General features: G+C 36.5%; 1 protein-coding gene across 1 annotated transcript in view; it reads left to right on the top strand.

Moving 5' to 3' along the window:
• The window catches only part of LOC110216253 (maltase-glucoamylase), a 154,067-nt gene that overhangs the window by 16,976 nt on the left and 116,583 nt on the right, over positions 1–20,508 (top strand). Inside the window, 5 exon segments of the mRNA XM_020998063.2 lie at positions 1,418–1,517; positions 3,080–3,192; positions 12,222–12,347; positions 16,806–16,937; positions 17,034–17,141. Of these exon segments, the coding sequence (XP_020853722.2) occupies positions 1,418–1,517; positions 3,080–3,192; positions 12,222–12,347; positions 16,806–16,937; positions 17,034–17,141 (579 nt within the window).

Raw genomic sequence — 20,508 nt, 5'->3', positions numbered from 1 at the left:
CATTTTAATGGGGAATGAGTAATTAAGTATAGGAATTGTCTTCTTCAGTAAGAAAGGTGTTCAGAATTATATGAACCATCTTGAAGATGTAGTGAGTTAGTAGAGCCAGTTAGCACCTCTAGAGTGAGGTGAAGTATATCCCAACAGGTAGGGTAGGGACTGGATTTCATTTGTATAAATAATTCCTAGATATGGAAGCTCACTTTATCAGTGCCAATTGGTACTTCTGCAACTGATAAGCATCAGGAGTTGTCTAGAGCTCAATAAAGTTAATGACTTGCCCAGGGTCACACAGTCAAATGTATGTCAAAAGAGAGACATGAACCCTGCTCTTCCTGGCTTTGAGGTCAGCTCTCTAGCCATTATGCCACACTGCTTCTCATTATTGTTATAGTTGGCTCATTCCTAAATGAAAATTCAAAATTATTGGGATGACACATTTTATTTTTTTTTCTTTTGGCCTTCACTTGGTATTTCATCAGTAAAGGAAACTCCTTCTACTGATACAGATCAACAGAATTTATTAGAAAATGTAGTCTTAGAGATTTGCGTGGGCTACTGAGAAGTGGGGTGGCTTGCTTAAAGTCAGCAGTGGTGCCAACTGTGTGTGTGTGTATGTGTATAATATATACTATATATACACACAAACACACACATACAGATATATTATGCATATACACACATACAGATATATTATGCATACATGTATAATATATGTATGTGTATATACATATATGTGCATGTATATATACATATATGTGTATATATGTATAAATGTATATGTGTGTGTGTGTATGTGTGTGTATATACACATATTCCTTTCCAACATGGCATCTTCTGAGTCTGCTGAGTTTTAAATGAAACGTTTGTTCATTTGTAGAGGTAAATAGCTGGCACAGCTTATCAGGAAGATCAATGAGATGAATTCTGCTTCACATACTTATGAGCTGTGTGACCTTGGGCTAGTCATTTATCCTCCCTGAGCCTCAGTTTTCTCAACAGTAAAATGGGGATAATGACAGCACTTGCATTCCAGGGTTTTTGTGGAGTTCAAATGAGATAACTTGTAAAGCACTTTGTAAACCTTAAAATATGATATAAATGTTGTTGTTATTATTGTTGTTATTGTTGTTATTATATTTCAGGGGTAGGACTTGAACCTGCCTCTTTCTGATTCCAAGGCCAACTTGCCATCAACTTTACCATGCTGCTTCTTTCTCATATAAATGAAACCTTAATTTTGACCCTAAACATTTATTGAATCCATTTGGAGTTTCCTTTGGCTTTAGCTCATCCATCAGGCAGCTGTGTTTGTCATGCAAATGTCCAAGACAGATTAAGGCAGACACTTTCACTCTTCCTAGTATACAGTCTGGTGCATTTTAACTTTTTTGCTGTTTTGTATTTTTTTCCCCAGGGCATGACTAACTTGTATGGAGCTCAGACATTTTTCTTGTGCCTTGAAAATACAAGTGGACTATCCTTTGGAGTTTTTCTGATGAACAGCAATGCCATGGGTAAAGAACTGGATATTCTTCAATGGGGAATAGTTTAAGTCTTTTCATTCCCACAGTGAGTTAAAGGGGATGTTTCCCTTTAAGAATCCCTGAAGCATAGACTTCAAATACCCAGGGACGTTGAGTCAGTTGTGTGATAATCTGATGACAAACTATAGCTTTGGTGAGGTAAGGCCTTTGTCTGATCAAGAGTTCCCAGGATTTCACACAGAGAAATCGTTCAAACACAAGTACCCTTAAAGTTTTCCATCATCCACTCATACAGCTGTCTTTTTCTTTAAAAATCCACAGAGATAGACTCCATGAAACATACCATCCTTGTGTTTCTGTACTGTTCTTCTGTGGTGGTGCAGTAAGAGATCTAAATTGCCAGGCAAGTTTAGATTTGCATAATAGATCAGTATGAGCTGTGTTAAAGTCAGTAGGGTCAGTAGTAGCAATAAGAGACCAGGCAGAGATCACTATCAATTGGTCTAAGGTCATGAGAGTTCCAGCTAGTAAAAAGGGACTAGGTAAGAAGCTGAGTCAATTAATCAGAGGGCTCCTGGAACCATTTGAATTTTTGCTTCAAGGAAGCTTGAAGGAAGTCTTTTATCCCTAGTCAATAAATGTAAAATTTGACTTCACTCCACCTGGCCCCCACCATAGTATATGCTTATTTTAAAGGGATGCTGGCCAGTTAAAATTGTCCCTTTTTCATTATAACAGGAAATCATCTAAATTAGTGTCTGAGCTTTCATCCTCCATATCTAACATCAGGGCCATATTCTCTCAGAGAGTTTGGTTGGATTAAACAAAGTCATAATGAGCAGTGATTGTATCTGGGGAATATCTTTCTCTCTCTCCCTCTCTCTCTCTCCCCCCTTCACCCTCCATTCATTAATTTATTCATCAATTCATTCCTTCATTCATTTACTGATTTATTTTTTCATTTATCTATCCATTCATTCTTTAATTCCTTGTTTTATTTATTTATTCATTTTTCATATATCTACCTATCTTTTCATCTATCTATCTATCTATCTATCTATCTATCTATCTATCTATCCACCTGTTTATTTGGTAGGGGATGTTTGGCTTGCCAGGAGAGGAGACTTAGTTCCCCAGAGATTCTAGTGTTTAACCCTGTAGAGTTTGGGTGAGAAAGCCCAAGAGAGGTTCACTGTGCTGGTGGGAACTTGCAGGTTGGCATGTAGGAGAAATGAGTATTGCCTTAGGAGGAAGTATGCACTCCCATGCAGACTTCTTAATTAATTTCTCATTCTGAAGGACTTTCTTCTCCAAGGGTCTTGGTCATTGCCTCTGAAACTGATGATGCATGACACTGATTATCAATTACTGATATATCTGTACTGACACCATGTGCTGAGGTATCTGGTGCCTTACTAGTCATAAACATTTTCATTTATTCATTTGTATCCAAAACCAAAGATAGGAGGACAGCGTTACTAAGGGTGAGATATTTCAATTATTTCCTGGCACAAACATATGTATGACATCACTAATTTTTCCATTATTTGCACAGTTGTAATTTTTACTTTCTTCATTCTAATTCCTTCTAGAGGTTGCCCTTCAACCTGCCCCAGCAATCACTTACCGAGTCACTGGGGGTATTCTGGACTTTTATGTCTTCTTAGGGAACACTCCAGAAGAGGTTGTTCGGGAATACCTTGAGGTATGTTAAAATAGGCTTAATTGGATTGAAAGCTAGAAGAGGCCTTAGACATAACTGAACTCAAACCATTCACCTCAGAGAAGAGGAAAGTGAGATTGGGAGACATGAAATGATTTTTCCAGAGGTCATGTGCAATAAGTAGCAATGTCAGAATATAATCACAGTGGCTGGTTACTTCAGTAATATAATAACATATGTTTAGTAAATATCATTCAGACATGTAGTATATGGAAATTTGCTATTACAGAATTCATCACTTGATGTGATTTGTTGGAAAGAAAACTGGATTTTGACTCATAAGACCGGAGGTTGAGTTCTAGCTCTGACATTTGCCAGCTGGGTGACCTTGGTCTAATCATTTTTTTCTTACCCTGATCTTCATTTTCCTTATTTATAAAAGAGGAAAAATAACATTTGTATTACTTACTTCACAAAGTTATTGTTTGGAAAGTGCTCTGTAAAGCACAACAGACATGAATTATTGCTGTCATTTGTTATTATTAGCTGGAGGTTGCCTATACAAATTTTGCTGACTCTTCTATCTATTTCCTTCAGGAAATGTGCTCCTTTCTTTGTTTTCTCTTGTTGTATTTTGAACCTCTGAAGATTTTGTGTTTTTCTATTTCTCTCTTTGAAACTACTCCTTCCATATTGGGAAGGCAACAATTTCCACCAAGTGCAAGGAAACAAGTTATATACAGCACAAAAGGCTGAATGTTTTTGTCATCAGGGGTATCATCAGAAGAAATTTGTTAGAAACAGATGAGATTTTTCAGTTTAAGTTTGTATCCAATGAAGTTGGTATTATAATTTTAAAAAATCTTTAAGCTGTGGTGCCGACTGTAATATATATATATATATATGTTCCCCTTTTCAATATGGCATTTTCAGGTTCTGCTGAATTTTTAAATGAAACATTATTTCTTGTGGCTAACTTTTCTTTAAAATAAGAGAAATGCATTTCTTTTTTTTTCCCTTTTTTTTATTAATTTATTTTGATTGATCAACAATCACTTCCATATGCTTTTGAGTTGAAAATTTTTCCCCCTTCCTCCCCCCACCCTCCCCAAGACGGCGCACAATCTAATATAGGTTTTACATTTACATACCCATTAAACATATTTTCACATTAGTGAAGTTGTAAATAAAAGTTAAAACCAATAGGAGGAACCATCAGAAAGATGAAACAAAACTCAACAGAAGGCAAAAATAAGTGACAGTGATTCAACCTCCATAGTTCTTTCTTTGGATGTGGATAGCATTTTCCATCCTGAGGCCTCTGGAGATGTCTTAGATCCTCGTAATGCTGAGAAGGGTTCAGTTTAACAATCTTAGTCATTGTATAACGTGGCTGTTATTGTGTACAAAGTCCTCTTGGTTCTGCTCACTTCACTTAGCATCAGACCATATAAGTCTTTCCAGGTTTTTCTAAAGTCAGCCTGTTCATCATTTCTTATAGCACAATAGTATTCCATTACATTCATATACCACAACTTGCTCAGCCATTCCCCAATTGATGGGCATCCTCTCAGTTTCCAATTCTTTGCCACCACAAAAAGAGCTGCTATGAATATTTTTGTACATGTGGGTCCTTTTCCCATTTGTTTGATCTCTTTGGGATATAGCCCTAGAAGTGCTATTGCTGGATCAAAGGGTATGCACATTTTTGTAGCCCTTTGGGCATAGTTCCAAATTGTTCTCCAAAATGGTTGGATCATTTCACAACTCCACCAACAATGTATTAGTGTTCCAATTTTCCCACATCTTCTCCAACATTTATCATTTTCCTGTTTTGTCATGTTGGCCAATCTGATAGGTGTGATGTGGTACCTCAGAGTTGTTTTGATTTGCATTTCTCTAATCAATAACGATTTAGAGCATTTTTTCATATGACTATAGATGGCTTTAATTTCTTCATCTGAGAACTGTCTGTTCATATCCTTTGACCATTTATCAATTGGGGAATGGCTTGTGTTCTTATAAATTTGTCTTAATTCTCTATATATTTTAGAAATGAGGCCTTTATCAGAGAGACTGGTTGTAAAAATTCTTTCCCAATTTTCTACCTTCCTTCTAATCTTAGTTGCATTGGCTTTGTTTGTAAAAACTTTTCAATTTAATGTAATCAAAATTATCCATTTTGCTTTTCATAATGTTCTCTATCTCCTGTTTGGTCATGAATTCTTCTGTTCTCCATAGATCTGATAGGTAAACTATTCCTTGTTCTCCCAGTTTACTTATGGTATCAGCCTTTATATCTAAGTCATGAACCCATTTTGACTTTATTTTGGTATATGGTGTGAGATTTGGATCTATGCCTAGTTTCTGCCATACTCTTTTCCAGTTTTCCCAGCAGTTTTTTTCAAAGAGTGGGTTCTTATCCCAGCACCTGGGGTCTTTGGGTTTATCATAGTCATTGACTACTGTGTCTTGCATATTTAACCTATTCCACTGATCCACCTCCCTATTTCTTAGCCAGTACCAAGCAGTTTTGATGATTGCTGCTTTATAATACAATTTAAGATCTGAAATTGCTATGCCACCTTCCCCTGCATTTCTTTTCATTAGTTCCTTTGATGTTCTGGACCTTTTGTTTTTCCAAATGAATCTTGTTATTATTTTTTCTAACTCTATAAAATAATTTTTTGGTAGTTTGATTGGTATGGCACTGAATAAGTAAATTAGCTTAGGTAGGATTGTCATTTTTATTATATTAGGCTCGGCCTACCCATGAGCAACTGATGTTTTTCCAATTATTTAGATCTGATTTTATTTGTGTGAAAAGTGTTTTGTAATTGTGTTCATAGAGTTCCTGGGTTTGTTTGGGAGGTAGACTCCTAAATATTTTATAATGTCTACAGTAAGTTTAAATGGGATTTCTCTTTCTATCTCTTGCTGTTGGGCTTTGTTGGTAATATATAGAAATGCTGATGATTTATGTGGGTTTATTTTATAGCCTGCAACTTTGCTAAAGTTGTTTATTATTTCAAGTAGTTTTTTACTTGATTCTCTAGGATTCTCTAAGTATATCATCATGTCATCTGCAAAGAGTGATAGCTTTGTTTCTTCTTTGCCTATTCTAATGCCTTCAATTTCTTTTTCTTCTCTTATTGCTAAAGCTAAGGTTTCCAGTACAATATTGAATAACAGTGGTGATAATGGACATCCTTGTTTCCCCCGATCTTATTGGAAATGCTTCTAGCCTGTCCCCATTACATATAATGCTTGCTGAAGGTTTTAGATAATGCTATTTATTATTTTAAGGAAGACTCCATTTATACCTATGCTTTCTAGTGTTTTTAATAGGAATGGGTGTTGTATTTTATCAAAAGCTTTTTCTGCATCTATTGAGATGATCATGTGGTTTCTGTTGGTTTTGTGTTGATATGCTCAATGATGCTGATAGTTTTCCTAATATTGAACCAACCCTGCATTCCTGGTATAAATCCTACCTGGTCATAGTGTATTATTCTTGTGATAAGTTGCTGCAATCTACTTGCTAGTATTTTGTTTAAAATTTTTGCATCTATATTCATTAGAGAAATTGGTCTATAATTTTCTTTCTCTATTTTGACTCTTCCTGGTTTAGGTATCAACACCATATTTGTATCATAAAAAGAATTTGGTAAGACTCCTTCTTCACCTATTTTCCCAAATAGTCTATATAGTATTGGAATTAATTGTTCTTTAAATGTTTGATAGAATTCGCATGTAAATCCATCTGGCCCTGGAGATTTTTTCCTAGGGAGTTCATCAATGGCTTGTTCAATTTCTTTTTCTGAGATGGGGTTATTTAAGTATTTTACTTCCTCTTGGTTAATCTGGGCAATTTATATTTTTGTAAATATGTATCCATTTCACTAAGATTGTCAAATTTGTTGGCATATAGTTGGGCAAAATAATTCCTAATTATTGTTTTAATTTAATTCCTAATTATTGTTTTACTTCGCCCTTTTCATTCTTGATACTAGTAATTTGGTTTTCTTCTTTCTTTTTTTTAATTAAATTAACCAAAGGCTTATCTATTTTATTGTTTTTTCATAAAACCAGCTCTTAGTTTTATTTATTAGTTCAATAGTTTTCTTAATTTCAATTTTATTAATTTTTCCTTTGGTTTTCAATATTTCTAATTTGGTGTTTAGTTGAGGATTTTTAATTTGTTCTTTTTCTAGTTTTTTTAGTTGTATGCCCAATTCATTAATCTCCTCTTTTTCTATTTTATTTATGTAAGCATTTAGAGATATAAAACTTCCCCTAAGAACTGCTTTCGCTGCATCCCATAGGTTTTGGTATGTTGTCTCATTATTGTCATTCTCTTGAATGAAATTATTGATTGTTTCTATGATTTGTTGTTTGACCCAATCATTTTTTAGGATTAGATTATTTAGTTTCCAATTATTTTTTAGTCTATCTTTCCATGGCCCTTTATTACATATAATTTTTATTGCATCATGATCTGAAAAGGATGCATTTAATATTTCTGCCTTTCTGCATTGGATTGTGAGGTTTTTATGCCCTAGTACATGGTCAATTTTTGTGTATGTGCCATGTACTGCTGAGAAAAAAGTATATTCCTTTCTATCCCCATTCAGTTTTCTCCAGAGGTCTATCATACCTAACTTTTCTAATGTTCTATTCACCTCCTTAACTTCTTTCTTGTTTATTTTGTGGTTAGACTTATCTAGTGCGAGAGGGGGAGGTTCAGGTCCCCCACTAGTATAGTTTTGCTGTCTATTTCTTCCTGTAACTCCCTGAACTTCTCCTGTAAGAATTTGGATGCTATACCATTTGGTGCATATATTTAGTAATGATATTACTTCATTGTCTATGGTGCCTTTTAGCAGGATGTAGTTTCCTTCCTTATCTCTTTTGATTAGATCTATTTTTGCTTTTGCTTTGTCTGAGATCAGGATTGCTACCCCTGCTTTTTTTACTTCAGCTGACACATAATATATTCTGCTCCAGCCTTTTACCTTTACCCTGTATGTGTCACTCTTTTTCAAATGTGTTTCCTGTAAACAACATATTGTAGGATTATGGTTTTTAATCCATTCTGCAATCCATTTCCATTTTATGGGAGAGTTCATCCCATTCACATTCACAGTTATGATTACTATCTGTGTCTTTTTCTCCATCCTTTTCCCCCATTTATGCTTTTCTTTCTCCTTTTTCCTTTCTCCCCTTCACTAGTGTTTTGCTTTTGACCACCGCCTCCTTCAGTCCCTTCCCCCTTTTATTATCCCTTTCCCTTTTCTTCCCCTTTAGTCTTACTGCTGCTTCCCTCCCTTCTTTCCCCCTCCCTTTTCTTTCCCCTTTTCCCTCCTACTGCCTATAGGGCAAGTTAGATTTCTATACCTAACTGATTATATTATGCCCTTCTTGAGCCAAATCTGATGAGAGTAAGGTTCAAACAATGCTCCCCCCCTCCTTCTCCCTCTGCTGTAATAGGATTTTGTGTCTTTTCCTGTAATGTAATTTACCCTTGTCTGCCTCCTCCTTTCTCAGTACATTTTCTAAGATCAGATTGATCCACTTATTTGGATCCATTTAACCCACTTGATTAGATTTTTTTTATCATTACATCAAAGTCAACTAATATCCACCCTCTTTATGTATACTCCTTTAACAAGGTGTAATAACAATACAGTTCTCAAGGGTTGCAAGTCTCATATTCCCTTGTAGGGGTTTAAACAGCCCCCCCCTTATTAACAACATATTGTATCCTTCTGTCCCATTTACCTTTTTAAGTCCTTCTTGAGTCCTGTACTTGAAGATCAAATTTTTTGTTGAGCTCTGGTCTTTTTATCAGGAAAGTTTGGAAGTCTCCTATTTCGTTGAATATCCACCTCCCTTGAAAAATGATGCTCATTTTTGCTGGGTAATTGATCCTTGGCTGCATTCCAAGCTCCTTTGCCTTACAGAATATCATGTTCCATGCCCTGCGGTCTTTTAATGTAGAAGCTGCAAGGTCCTGTGTAATCCTGACTGTGGTTCCATGATATTTAAATTCTTTCTTTCTGGCTGCTTGCAGCACCTTCTCTTTCATCTGGTAATTTTGGAATTTTGCTATTATATTTCTTGGCGTTGTCAATTTGGGATCTCTTTCAGGTGGTGATCGGTGGATTCTTTCTATGGTTATTTTCCCTTCTGGTTCTAGGACTTCTGGGCAGTTTTCCTTTATGATTTCCTGAAAGATACTGTCCAGGCTCTTTTTTTCATCATGATTTTCAGGTAGTCCAATAATTTTTAAATTGTCTCTCCTGAGTCGATTTTCCAGGTCGGTTGTTTTACTGATGAGGTATTTTACATTTTCATCTATTTTTTCATTTTTTTGTTTCTGTTTGACTGATTCTTGCTCTCTCATAGAGACATTAGTTTCCATTTGTCCAATTCTAGTTTTTAACAGATTGTTTTCTTCTGTTAGTTTTTGTACTTCCTTCTTCAACTGGCCAATTGTATTTTTTAGGGACTTGTTTCCTTCAGTACTCTTCTGTTAGATTTTGTACTTCCTTCTTCAACTGGCCAATTGTGTTTTTTAGGGACTTGTTTTCTTCAGTGTACTCTTCTGTTAGTTTTTGTCCTTCCTTCTTCAATTGGCCAATTGTGTTTTTTAGGGACTTGTTTTCTTCAGTGTATTTTTTTTCCAATGGCCAATTGTATTTTTGAAGGACTCTTTTACCTCTCTCATTTGACTATTAAAATCCTTCTTGAGCTCTTCTAAGAAGGCTTTTTGGGCTTCAGACCAGTTCATATTCCCTTTTGTTGTTGCAGATGTGGGTTTGTTGACAATGTTGTCCTCTTCAGAATTTCTGTCTTGATCTTCACTCTTCTCATAATATGAATCTATGGTACGTTTCTTTTTACTCATGGTGTTTCTTTATTCCCTGGCCTTTAAAGAGATTGAGCTCTCCTGCTGGGGAACAGAGGGTACTGACCCAAGCTTCTTGTGTTGGGAGCCTAGGTCTTGGTCACTGGCTTTGCGTGCTGGGGCCTCTTATGCTGGGAATTGGAGGCTGTAGGTTTCTGGCAGCTTACCTTGTGTTGGGCTGGAATCAGCAAGGCTGGAACTTTCAGGCAATTCTAGGTTGCCTGCTTTTCCTTTCCTTTAGCTTTCTTCAGCTCCTTTTAGATGGGTGCTGCAGGGTGTTTATCTGCCTGGGGCCCCCAGTGTTGTCTCCCTCGTTTCTGCTAATGCACTGGGAGATTCCTTTGCGTGGATGAGGCTCCTGGTGGTTTTCTGAGCTGGTTTCCACTGTTCCCCCCCCACTGAGGCACTCGGAGGTCCAGGTGTTGGTGTTTGCCTGCTCTACCACCTGGGCTTCAGGATTTCTTCACAATTGGAGGCTTCAGGGCTCCTACAGCTCACCTGGTGTTGGGTTGGAATCAGCAAGGCTGGGGCTTTAGGAAGCCTTTAGGTTGTTTTCTTCACCTCCTTTCAGATGAATGCCTCAGGGTACTTATCCGCCTGGTGCCCCTTGTAGTTCTGCCTCCCTTATTTTTGCTGAGGCACTGGGAGACCCGTTTGCTGGGCTGCTGCACTGCTGCTCCTCGTCTTTCTTCTAGTTCAGGTGTTCCAGGGTTTTTTTTTCTGGGGTGATATTTTCTGGGTTTTCAGAGGTTGATAGGGGAGAGTGAGAGCAACTACCTTTTCACTCCGCCATCTTGGCTCCCAGAAGTGGAAACCAGAAATGCATTTCCATTTCCATTTGTACCATGCTAATGAACAGGAAAATAGAATTTAATATACGAAATTGCATTTTAGAGACAACCTTTACAAAAACATATTTGTTCTATAAAGGAAAGTATTCCTGTAGAAAGACTTAATGAAGCATCATTATAGTTAATTGTTAACCTTAAAGCCAAGGTCATTTGCCTATTTATATACTGTATTTTTTATAGTCCAATTTTCCCTAGGATGTTTGAAAGATTAAAATTCTAAAAATTCGGGTAAAGTCAGTCCATCAGGGAGAGGCATAGCACAAGACCTCAACCCTCTCATTCTGTCCTATAGCTTTAGTTTCTTGTCATAGCATGTTTTATCAGAATTATGGCAAGAAGTAAAATATAGAGGCTTAAGTTTCCTGTTTATTTCACCTGATGATGAGCAGGGTCTACTGATTGAAAAAAAAATGGGCATAGGAGAAAGGAAGATGAGAAGCCATGAGACTTAGCTATATTGGATAAACCAGACTTTTGTGGGGGGAGAGCTAATTCTGAATGTGTTACTCTGTGTGTGTGTGTGTGTGTGTGTGTGTGTGTGTGTACATATGTTTTTATAGCAGAGTGTTCATTGGTATAGACTGTAATTTAATTCCTTCACCAAATTGATAGCAATAAATGACACTATTCAGATAAAAAAAAAAAGAATGGATTAAGAAAACATTTTTATTTTATGTTAGCCTGCCATGCATTCCCTTCTGTTCCTTCTATATTGTATTTTACTTCAATTTTAAAAATGAGAAATATAGAAATTAGGTGAAGGAATTTTTTTTTATGGCAGAGGAGAGGGGGTGATATGAGTTGGGAAGTCCCCAAACTTTTTATTTTTAGGCAATTAGGAATAAGTGACTTGCCCACGGTCACACAGCTAGTAAGTGTCAAGTGTTTGGTCTGAGGCCGGATTTGAACTCAGGTCCTCCTGACTTCAGCACCGGGGCTCTATCCACTGTGCCACCTAACTTCCCCTAGTCCCCAAACTCTTAAAGTTACTTTGGTAATTATACAGATTGAGATAAATAGACCAGATCATGATGTTCTCCCAAGTGCTCCATTGAGTAAAAGGCTGGTTTAACAGGGTTAGTTTATAATAAGTAAATTGACTCTGATTTTTTAATGTCTACTGTGTACTTAGCACTATGCTAGGTACTGTGAGGAGACTAGAGAGAGATGTGATCTTTGTGTTCAAGCAGCTGATGGTCCCTTTTGGAAATTAGCAAACTCCACAAGACAGTGTTATGGAGGGGGTATACTCTGATTAGATTAGTTACAGAATATTCACTATGCCTCATTTGTCTAATTCTCACCTTTAGCTTATTGGAAGGCCATTCTTACCATCGTATTGGACTCTTGGATTTCATCTCAGTCGTTGGGTGTATGGAGGTTTGGATGGAATGAAGGAAGTCGTGGAGAGAAACCGAGCTGCTCAGCTGCCTTGTGTAAGAGGACTTTTCCTTTTAACAAACTGAATTTGGTCTTTCTTTTCTTGAGTAATATAGATAATTATATGGATATCAATTTAATTAATATCAATAGATAATTAGAATAATTAATCCATTATCCTGAATTTTGAAATATAGTTTTTGTATTTTCAGGGTACTGTGCCCTCGTATTTTTTCATAATCTTATCGTTCTTAAAATTAATAGTCAGATTAATGAATATAATTTTTATTATTTAATTTAAACCATCAACTTTCTCTAAGAAGGTAGAGTGTCAAGTATTCTTTTCTCAGCAGACTTTGTGCAATTATTTCCTATGAAAATGAGTTTATGTTCATTTGACAAATGAACAGAGATGATGGGACAATAGAGTTGGAAGGGACCTTAGAGGTCATCAGCTCCAACTCTCTCATTTTACAGATGAGATAACTGAGGCCCAGGGAGTTGAAAGACCCTGCCCAAGGTCACATAGGCAGTAAATGACAGAGCTGGGATTTGATCACATGTCTTCTGATTTTAAATCCTTAGTCTTTTCCGCATTGCTTCCCCACACAGTTATTCAAAGTTCACAAGTCAAATAAATAGTTTAAAAATCAAGTTGTTTTTATGTGGATCTTTTGGTTTTCATCTGGTTTGTAAATATGCTAATCACATAGATACAGGGTCCTATGAAAATCAAGAAACTGGACAAAAAATAGAAATGTTTCAGCTTGTATGCATTGGGAGATGGAGGGAAATGCAGGAAGGAATGTTTGGTGTTGTTCTGTGAGCCCCAGCACAGATGAAATAAATAGAATTAGGCCTGGATTCTCATTTATCTAACCTTGGAAGCGAGTGTACCTTTGGGAATTCAAAACGATTATAATGTAAAATTTGGGGCTATTAGGCTTTGGAAGGTGTTTTTACAACTGTGTTTGAATGTGGTTATCACAGATGTTCTGGGAGTTCACAACAATGGTGAAGATGCTAAAAAGCTGACTGTACTGTTTCTCTGTTCTACTTCCTAAATTTGCTGTTCCACAAAGGGAAGACTATATAATCCTACTCTCTTGTTTTATGCATCACCTTGCTGGCTGAGTCAGAGCAACTAGGCTCTCTCAGCTTGCTAGTTCACTTTTTCTATGGGAAGAGAAAATAACATTTTTATTTTATTTAGTCAAGTCCAACTCTTCATGACCCCATTTGGGGTTTTCTTGGCAAAGATACTGGAGTATTTGCCATTTCCTTCCCCAACTCATTTTACACATGAGGAAAGTGAGGCAAACAGGGTTAAGTGACTTGCCCAGGGTCACACTGCTAGTAAGTGTCTGAGGCCAGATTTGAACTCAAGAAGATGAGTCTTCCTGACTTCTGGCCTGTGTGCTATCCACTGTGCCACCTAGTTGCCCAAAATAAAATTACTTTGATTTAATACTCATTCTTCTCTTTCAACTCCTGGACTTGGAATAGAGGAGTCTATATGTTTTAAGAAAAATAATATAAGCCAATATGAAAATGGATTTGAAAGCAAAATTTGTATATCTACTTATAGCTGATCTGAAACTCACCTTGTATTTACTTTTTGATGTCAGATTTAATAAATATCATCTATATTGTCATTAGCTTATATAAAAGATATATTATTTAAGAGGAACCTTAGTAGGATGGTTGAGTGGAAAGCGCTTGGCCTAAGAATAAGAAGGCCTGAGCTCTGCTGCTTAGTAGTTGAATTGCTTTGGACAGTCACGTCTTCAGCTACTGAATGGAGTTCCCTGTGATTAGGGGAATTGCAAAGATCGCTTTTCACTCTTAACTTTCTGTGATTCTGCATGATCAGTGTATGTTTGTACACTGATATAATCAATTCTCACTTATCTATATGTGCATTATCCATAACCAGTCTTTAAACTTGGGTTATTAATCCTTTGCAACCCCAATATGTCTCTAGTACTGTCTCTTGTCTGATGCCTAACAATTGATGTGTGTTTAAGGAGCATACAGTAATTTTAGAATTAGCTTAAGAAAATTAAGAATATAAATATGAAAAACAAGGGGGGAAAAAGAAAACATATACTATGATCCAAAACAACACATACATTGCTTTTGAGCTGTCTAATTATCTGCTTCATTGTTTCCTGTCTTAGCACAAATACATAGCTGATTGTGTATTTCAAAATTCTTGAATGTTAGAGTGGGAAGCCCCCTGAGAGATCTACTCAAATCCTTTCATTTTAAAGATGAGGAATTGAGGCTCAGAAAGGTTAAAGTAACTCGTCCATAGTTAAGCAGCTAGTTATCCGGAATAGCACCCAGGTTTCTTAATTTTTTCCCCAGAGTTCTTTCTCTGGCATTAGAGATGATAGGGACAGCCAGGTTGCACAGTGGATAGAGTGCTAGGCTAAGATTCAGGAAGACCTGAGTCTTAGAAACTTTCTAGGTGTGTGACCTTGGGCAAGTCACTTAACCTTATTTACCTATGGATCTATAATGCACTGGAGAAGGAAATGGCAAACTGTTCCAGTACCTTTGCCAAGAAAACCCCATGGACAGAGGTCCACAAGGTCATGAAGTGTCAAACATGACTGAATGACTGAACAACCAAAGGGATGATACACCATGCTGAGAATGCAGAAAATGTTAAATAACAGAAATTGCCATCTAGCAGGGATGAGAGTGACTGAAATGTAATTGAGGTTTAGACATGATTAAAACTGTGTTCAATTTTCCATTTGAAGGACAGGGTTTGCAGTTGATATATAGTAACCAGACTTGCAAAGCCTAAGAGCCAAGTGTTATATGGTGGACTTGGGTTAGAGGTCCAGTTCTTACATGTGACATTGGACAAGTCACTTAATGTCTCTTCACTTTCCTCAAATGTAAAATCAGAATTAGCTACCTTACAGGGCTATTGTGAGGAAAGCACTTTGATGCATTATATAAGCACGTTCTTTTAAAAATATATTATTATTATTATCAGTGACTGAGGAGTAATGGATTGGAAGTGGCAGATGTGAAGAGAAGAAATTTATTTAGAAAAATAAAGTTCAGAAAGTCTAAAAAACAAAAGCAGAGAAGTAAAAAAAGAACCTAGGTAGACAAAGATAGGGATTCTTTTCTTACAGCAAATATTTATCAAGCACCTATTATATGCAAGGTATTTTGCAATGGGGAACAACTAGGCAGCATAGTGGATAGAGTGCCAGGGCTCTAATCAGGAAGATTCATCTTCCTGAGTTCAAATCTGGCCTCAGACACTTACTAGCTCTGTGACTTTGCGGAAGTCACTTAACCCTGCTTGCATCAGTTTGTCATCTGTAAAATGAACTAGAGAAGGAAATGGCAAACCATTCCAGTGTCTTTGAGAAGAAAACCCCCAATGGGGTTATGAAGAGTGAGACACAATTGAAAAATAAGAACAAAAATTTTGCAATGAAAATGAACAAAAGGAAATGAGTTTAGAAATTTCTGTGAGTAGAAGACCAAGGGAATATATCCATTCAGAATGTCAAACACTACTTGTTCTATGATATGTTTTATGATATGAGGTTAAGATTTGGGGAACCCACACTGAAAATATCCAGCATCCTTAGTGATCAAGGACCTGAAGAGCAAGGCTTGGGGAGTGGGTGGGGTCACAACTAAGAATCAGAAATGGAGGTCTCTAACTCTGTATGCCAGATTGATGCATTCAGCTTTGTCAAGATAAAGTGAGTATGGAGGAGAAGTGTTCTTGTTGTTTATCTAATTTAATAATAGCTAACATTTATATAACACTTTAAGATTTACAAAGCACTTTATAAATACTATCTCATTTTATCCTCAAAGCAACATTAGGAGCTAAGTGTCATTATTATCCTCATTTTATAGATGAGGAAACTGAGGCAGAGGTTAAGTGATTTGCCCAAGGTCAAACATCTAGTAAATGTCTGAGGCCAGAAATGAGCTCAGGTCTTCCTGATTTCAGGTTAAATAGTCTACCTTCTAAACCACCTAGCTGTCTAATTTTTATATAAATTTTTGTCCCAAGATTTCTCCATGCCCTAGTTACTTATTAAGTTTTAAGTATGGCAACGTGTGTATGCTGTACTGGACAGCAAGCTGTGAGTTTGAGGGACTGCATGAAAAGCTAAAGTACAAAGACTGAAGGTCTTCCTTGGAAGAGAAAATTTTTTATTTCTTTGGGGATTGTTACCTAAAGCTTTGTGGCTCGGAATTGATCTCACTATGTGGCGCTCTCCTCATGGCTTTTATATATGTAAAATCAGGTTGAAATAAACCTCAAAGGTAGCATTGGAAAGCAAAAAAAAAAAAAGACACAAAATATTAGTCCAAAGAGGGGAAAGGGAGTAGAATAATCATGGGGGAGAGGGTATTTTGGATTGATTACAAACAGATGGGCTTTGGCTTTTTTTTTTTTGTAAAGCCTATGTGATTTTATCAGTGTTTCACAAATAGTGCTTTCTCTGTTGTTCTTACAGGATGTTCAGTACTCTGATATTGACTACATGGATGAGAAGAAGGACTTCACTTATGATAAAGTACTATTTAGGGACTTACCTGAGTTTGCTGAAGATTTACACAACCATGGACAGAAATATGTCATTATTGTGGTATGCTGCTCCTGTCCCTCCCAGCCTGTAAGCTTCTTTCTTTTCCCAAGGATGCTCAAGGATGGTTTTTCTACTCTATGTCTTATTCTCTTATAGGATCCAGCCATTGCCACTGACTCTCCCAATTACGGCCCTTATATCCGGGGCTCAGCCATGAATATATGGGTCAATGCATCAGATGGAGTGACGCCATTCATTGGGAAGGTAACAATGGGAGAGAACCAGAGATTGTCTGAGGGACTGGGGCCAGACTAATGCAATGACACCATTCCTGTAGTTATCAAATTCTATGACCCTTAGTTATGGAGTAGAATCCTGTTACAGTGTAGGTTGTAATACCAGTTTTGCTGTTTCAAGAATCAAGGTGTGTTCCTATATTCTTGAAACTTAACCACAAATTATAAAAACCTGATTTACCTTGCCTAGCCTAAGAAAGGTATAGGCTGCCAGATCCCAGTCTTATACAGAGATATGATATACTGTGTCATATGCAATTGTATTCAGAGATACAATAAGAATTAGGTTTTATTTGTTTCATTGGTGGTGCTTTCTGCATCTAAGGAGGAAGTACACACCCTAATGAAATGACAGATTCATTAAAGAAGCATGGTGATTATGAAATATGTTTTTTACCCTATAACATTGTTTTACTAGCTTATAGATTTCCCTTTGATCCTGTGTCTCAGGGATGATTCACTTGATGAGGCTGAATATCATACAAGAGCTGTGGACCATATTTTCTTTCTATAGGAAAATGTTCAATCTGATATCATTCTGATTGTGGGCCTCTGACCTTGTATTAATTTGCACAGGCTGAACTACAGTAAGAGTGCAAAAATAAAATTGGGTGTGTTTGGCTCCTTATAATTGACTAGAATGGATGACTTCTAATGAGCTCCAAGGCTTTCTAGGAAAACTACCTATCAGCCCAAGAAGTCTAAGGAAAGCTCTAATGTTAGCCCTGACTCTTATGATTGAAGAAGCATCAAATTCCTGAGCCTTGTGGTCTGGTGCATGTATAAAGAGAATAAACTTTTGCTTGGATAAAATAAAAGGATGCCTAATTTTAGAATCATGAAATTCATTTATGGTTTCAATCAATCAATTAATAAGCATTTATTAAGTGCTTAATATCAAGTACTATTCTAGGAGCTGGATCCATAAAGATAAAAATTCAAGAGACTTGTGGTATCAATATTTTGTAGCTGTAGAAATACAAAATGGTAGTTCCAGCTTTGAATGGTAGTTGAAATCTGCCTATGAAGAAATGAATGGAAATGCCAGGCTGTATATGCCAAGGGCTAAATAAGTGGTAAATATAGCAGTACTGCAGATCTCAAAGGAAGAGGTAATTACTGAGGACAAGAGAGTAAGGCTGCATCTGGGTAAGGAAGGCAGGGTAGGACTTAGATAAACTGAGAGGAAGGAGAGAATTTTGGGAAATGGAGAAGATAGCAGGAGCAAAAGTACAGAGATAGAAGTGGGCACTGATGTGGGAACAAGTAAGCTCCATAGATAGCTCTTGTGGAGGAGGGAGTCATCCTTGATTCCCTTTTCTTCTTCTTTCTCCATATCTAATTGATCAGTTATACTGACTCTTCCGGCTGTAGCACAGGGCCTGGCAATAGTAGTCACTTAACAAATGTATATTGACTGACTGACTGACTTCCTTGATGATCAGATGTGTATCTGTCATCCAAAGACCACCCACCACCCTAGTCAATTGCTGAAAGGTTCATCATCAGGAAGTTGAGTACCAAGTGCTGACTTTTTTGATCATGTTTGACCATGAATCAGTGAAGGGAGTACGTAGTTAACACTGATGAAGTAATAAATCTTTCAAATTATCAAAATAAACGTCTCTCACATTCTTGTTTTCCATCACTATGATCATCCTCTATTTTAGGTCCTCGTCACCTCATGCCTGGATTGTTACAATCGTCTAATTGGCCTACTCCCTCTAGTTTCTCCATTCAATACAATATGACCAGATTAATTTCCTCGAACACAGTTGTGTACACGTCTCCTTCCCCTGTACCCCAATACCTCTTTTCACTCTTCCCTATCTAAAACTTTATACTGTTCCCTACTGCTTACAGAATAAAGTACAGATTCCTTAACTTGACATTCAAAGTCTTATAAAATCTTTCTCTCAACAGCTGTCTCCACTGTGTTCCAAGATAATAATAAAAATAGTAGCATTTTATGTAGTGCTTTAAGGTTTTAAAAACACTTTACAAATATAATCTTATTTGATTTCCACAACAGCTTCTGGAAGCACAGCCTATTATTATCTCCATTTTACAGATGAGGAAGCTGAGACAGACAGAGGTTAAGTGTCTTAACTCAGTATTTCACAGTTAAAAAGTCTGAGAATGGATTTGAACTCAGATCTTCCTGACTACAGGTCTGCTGCTCTCTCCATCTAGCTGCCTCTGATTAATTCTGCTTTATAGAAGAATGAATGAAACTACCCAGAAATTTTGAAGTGATGAATTTCTGACCCCTAACTGATCTGCTTTCAGTCTCTCTTTTTTTAAAAATTTTAAACATTCTGCACTTAATAAACACACACACACACACACACACACACACACACACACACCCACCCACCAGTATTTTCATGAACACAATAAAATGGGGAGAAGGATGATTGTATAGGAATCTGTGAATATCTAGTTGATACAGCTTCCACCCCCCTTTTTTAAAAAGGTATATGCCAAATTCAACATGGTACTTTCAAACCTATCCTGTGTTTCCTTTTGAATTTCCTTCTGTTCTCTTCTATGCTTAAAAAAAAAGTTTTAATAACTCTTTTTTCTTTCTTTTTTTTGCCAACATTTATTCTAGTCCTGCTTTTCATCTCAAATTTCCCCTCCTCCTATTGAAAAAAAGAGAAACAAAATCCTTTTTAACAAATAAGCATAGTTATACAAAACTTTTCTTTATGTTGGCCCTGTCTAAAAATTTATGTTGCTTTCTGCATTTGCTTCCTTCACCTTCATGTCATGAAGTGGATACCTTGCTTCATCCTCAGTCTTATAGAGTAGTGGTTATTGCATTGGCCAGAGTTTTAAGTCTTTCAAAATTATTTTGCTTTAAATGTTGTTGTGTTATAAATTGTTCTCCTTAGTTCTGCTTACTTCGATCCTTATTAGTTCTGGGTTTCTCTGAAATGGTCCCTTTCATCATTTATTATGATGCAATAATATTCTATTATGTTAATATATCACAGTTTGTTGTCATTCATCAATTGGTGAACATCCCTTCAATTTATTGTTCCTTGTCTAGTACAAATAGAGTTTATGTACATATTTTTGTACATATAGATCCTTTTCTTCTTTCTTTGATTTCTTTGAGGTAAAGCCTTTAGCGATTTTTTGGTTACAGTTTCAAATTATTTCCCAGAATGGTTATTCTGGAATTCACAGCTCCACTATTAATATACTTTTCTTATTAAAGCCTCTCTAACAGTGGTCATTTTCCTGTTTTTTAAATGATTGTTGCCCATATGATGAATATAAGGACCCCAGAGTTGCTTTAATATATACTTTTCTTATTATTAGTGATT

This window comes from Phascolarctos cinereus, unplaced genomic scaffold (assembly GCF_003287225.1).
Source record: "Phascolarctos cinereus isolate Bilbo 61053 unplaced genomic scaffold, phaCin_HiC Scaffold_1;HRSCAF=81, whole genome shotgun sequence".
Classification (NCBI taxonomy): Eukaryota; Metazoa; Chordata; class Mammalia; order Diprotodontia; family Phascolarctidae; genus Phascolarctos; species Phascolarctos cinereus.
This window is presented reverse-complemented; position numbering and strand designations above follow the sequence as displayed.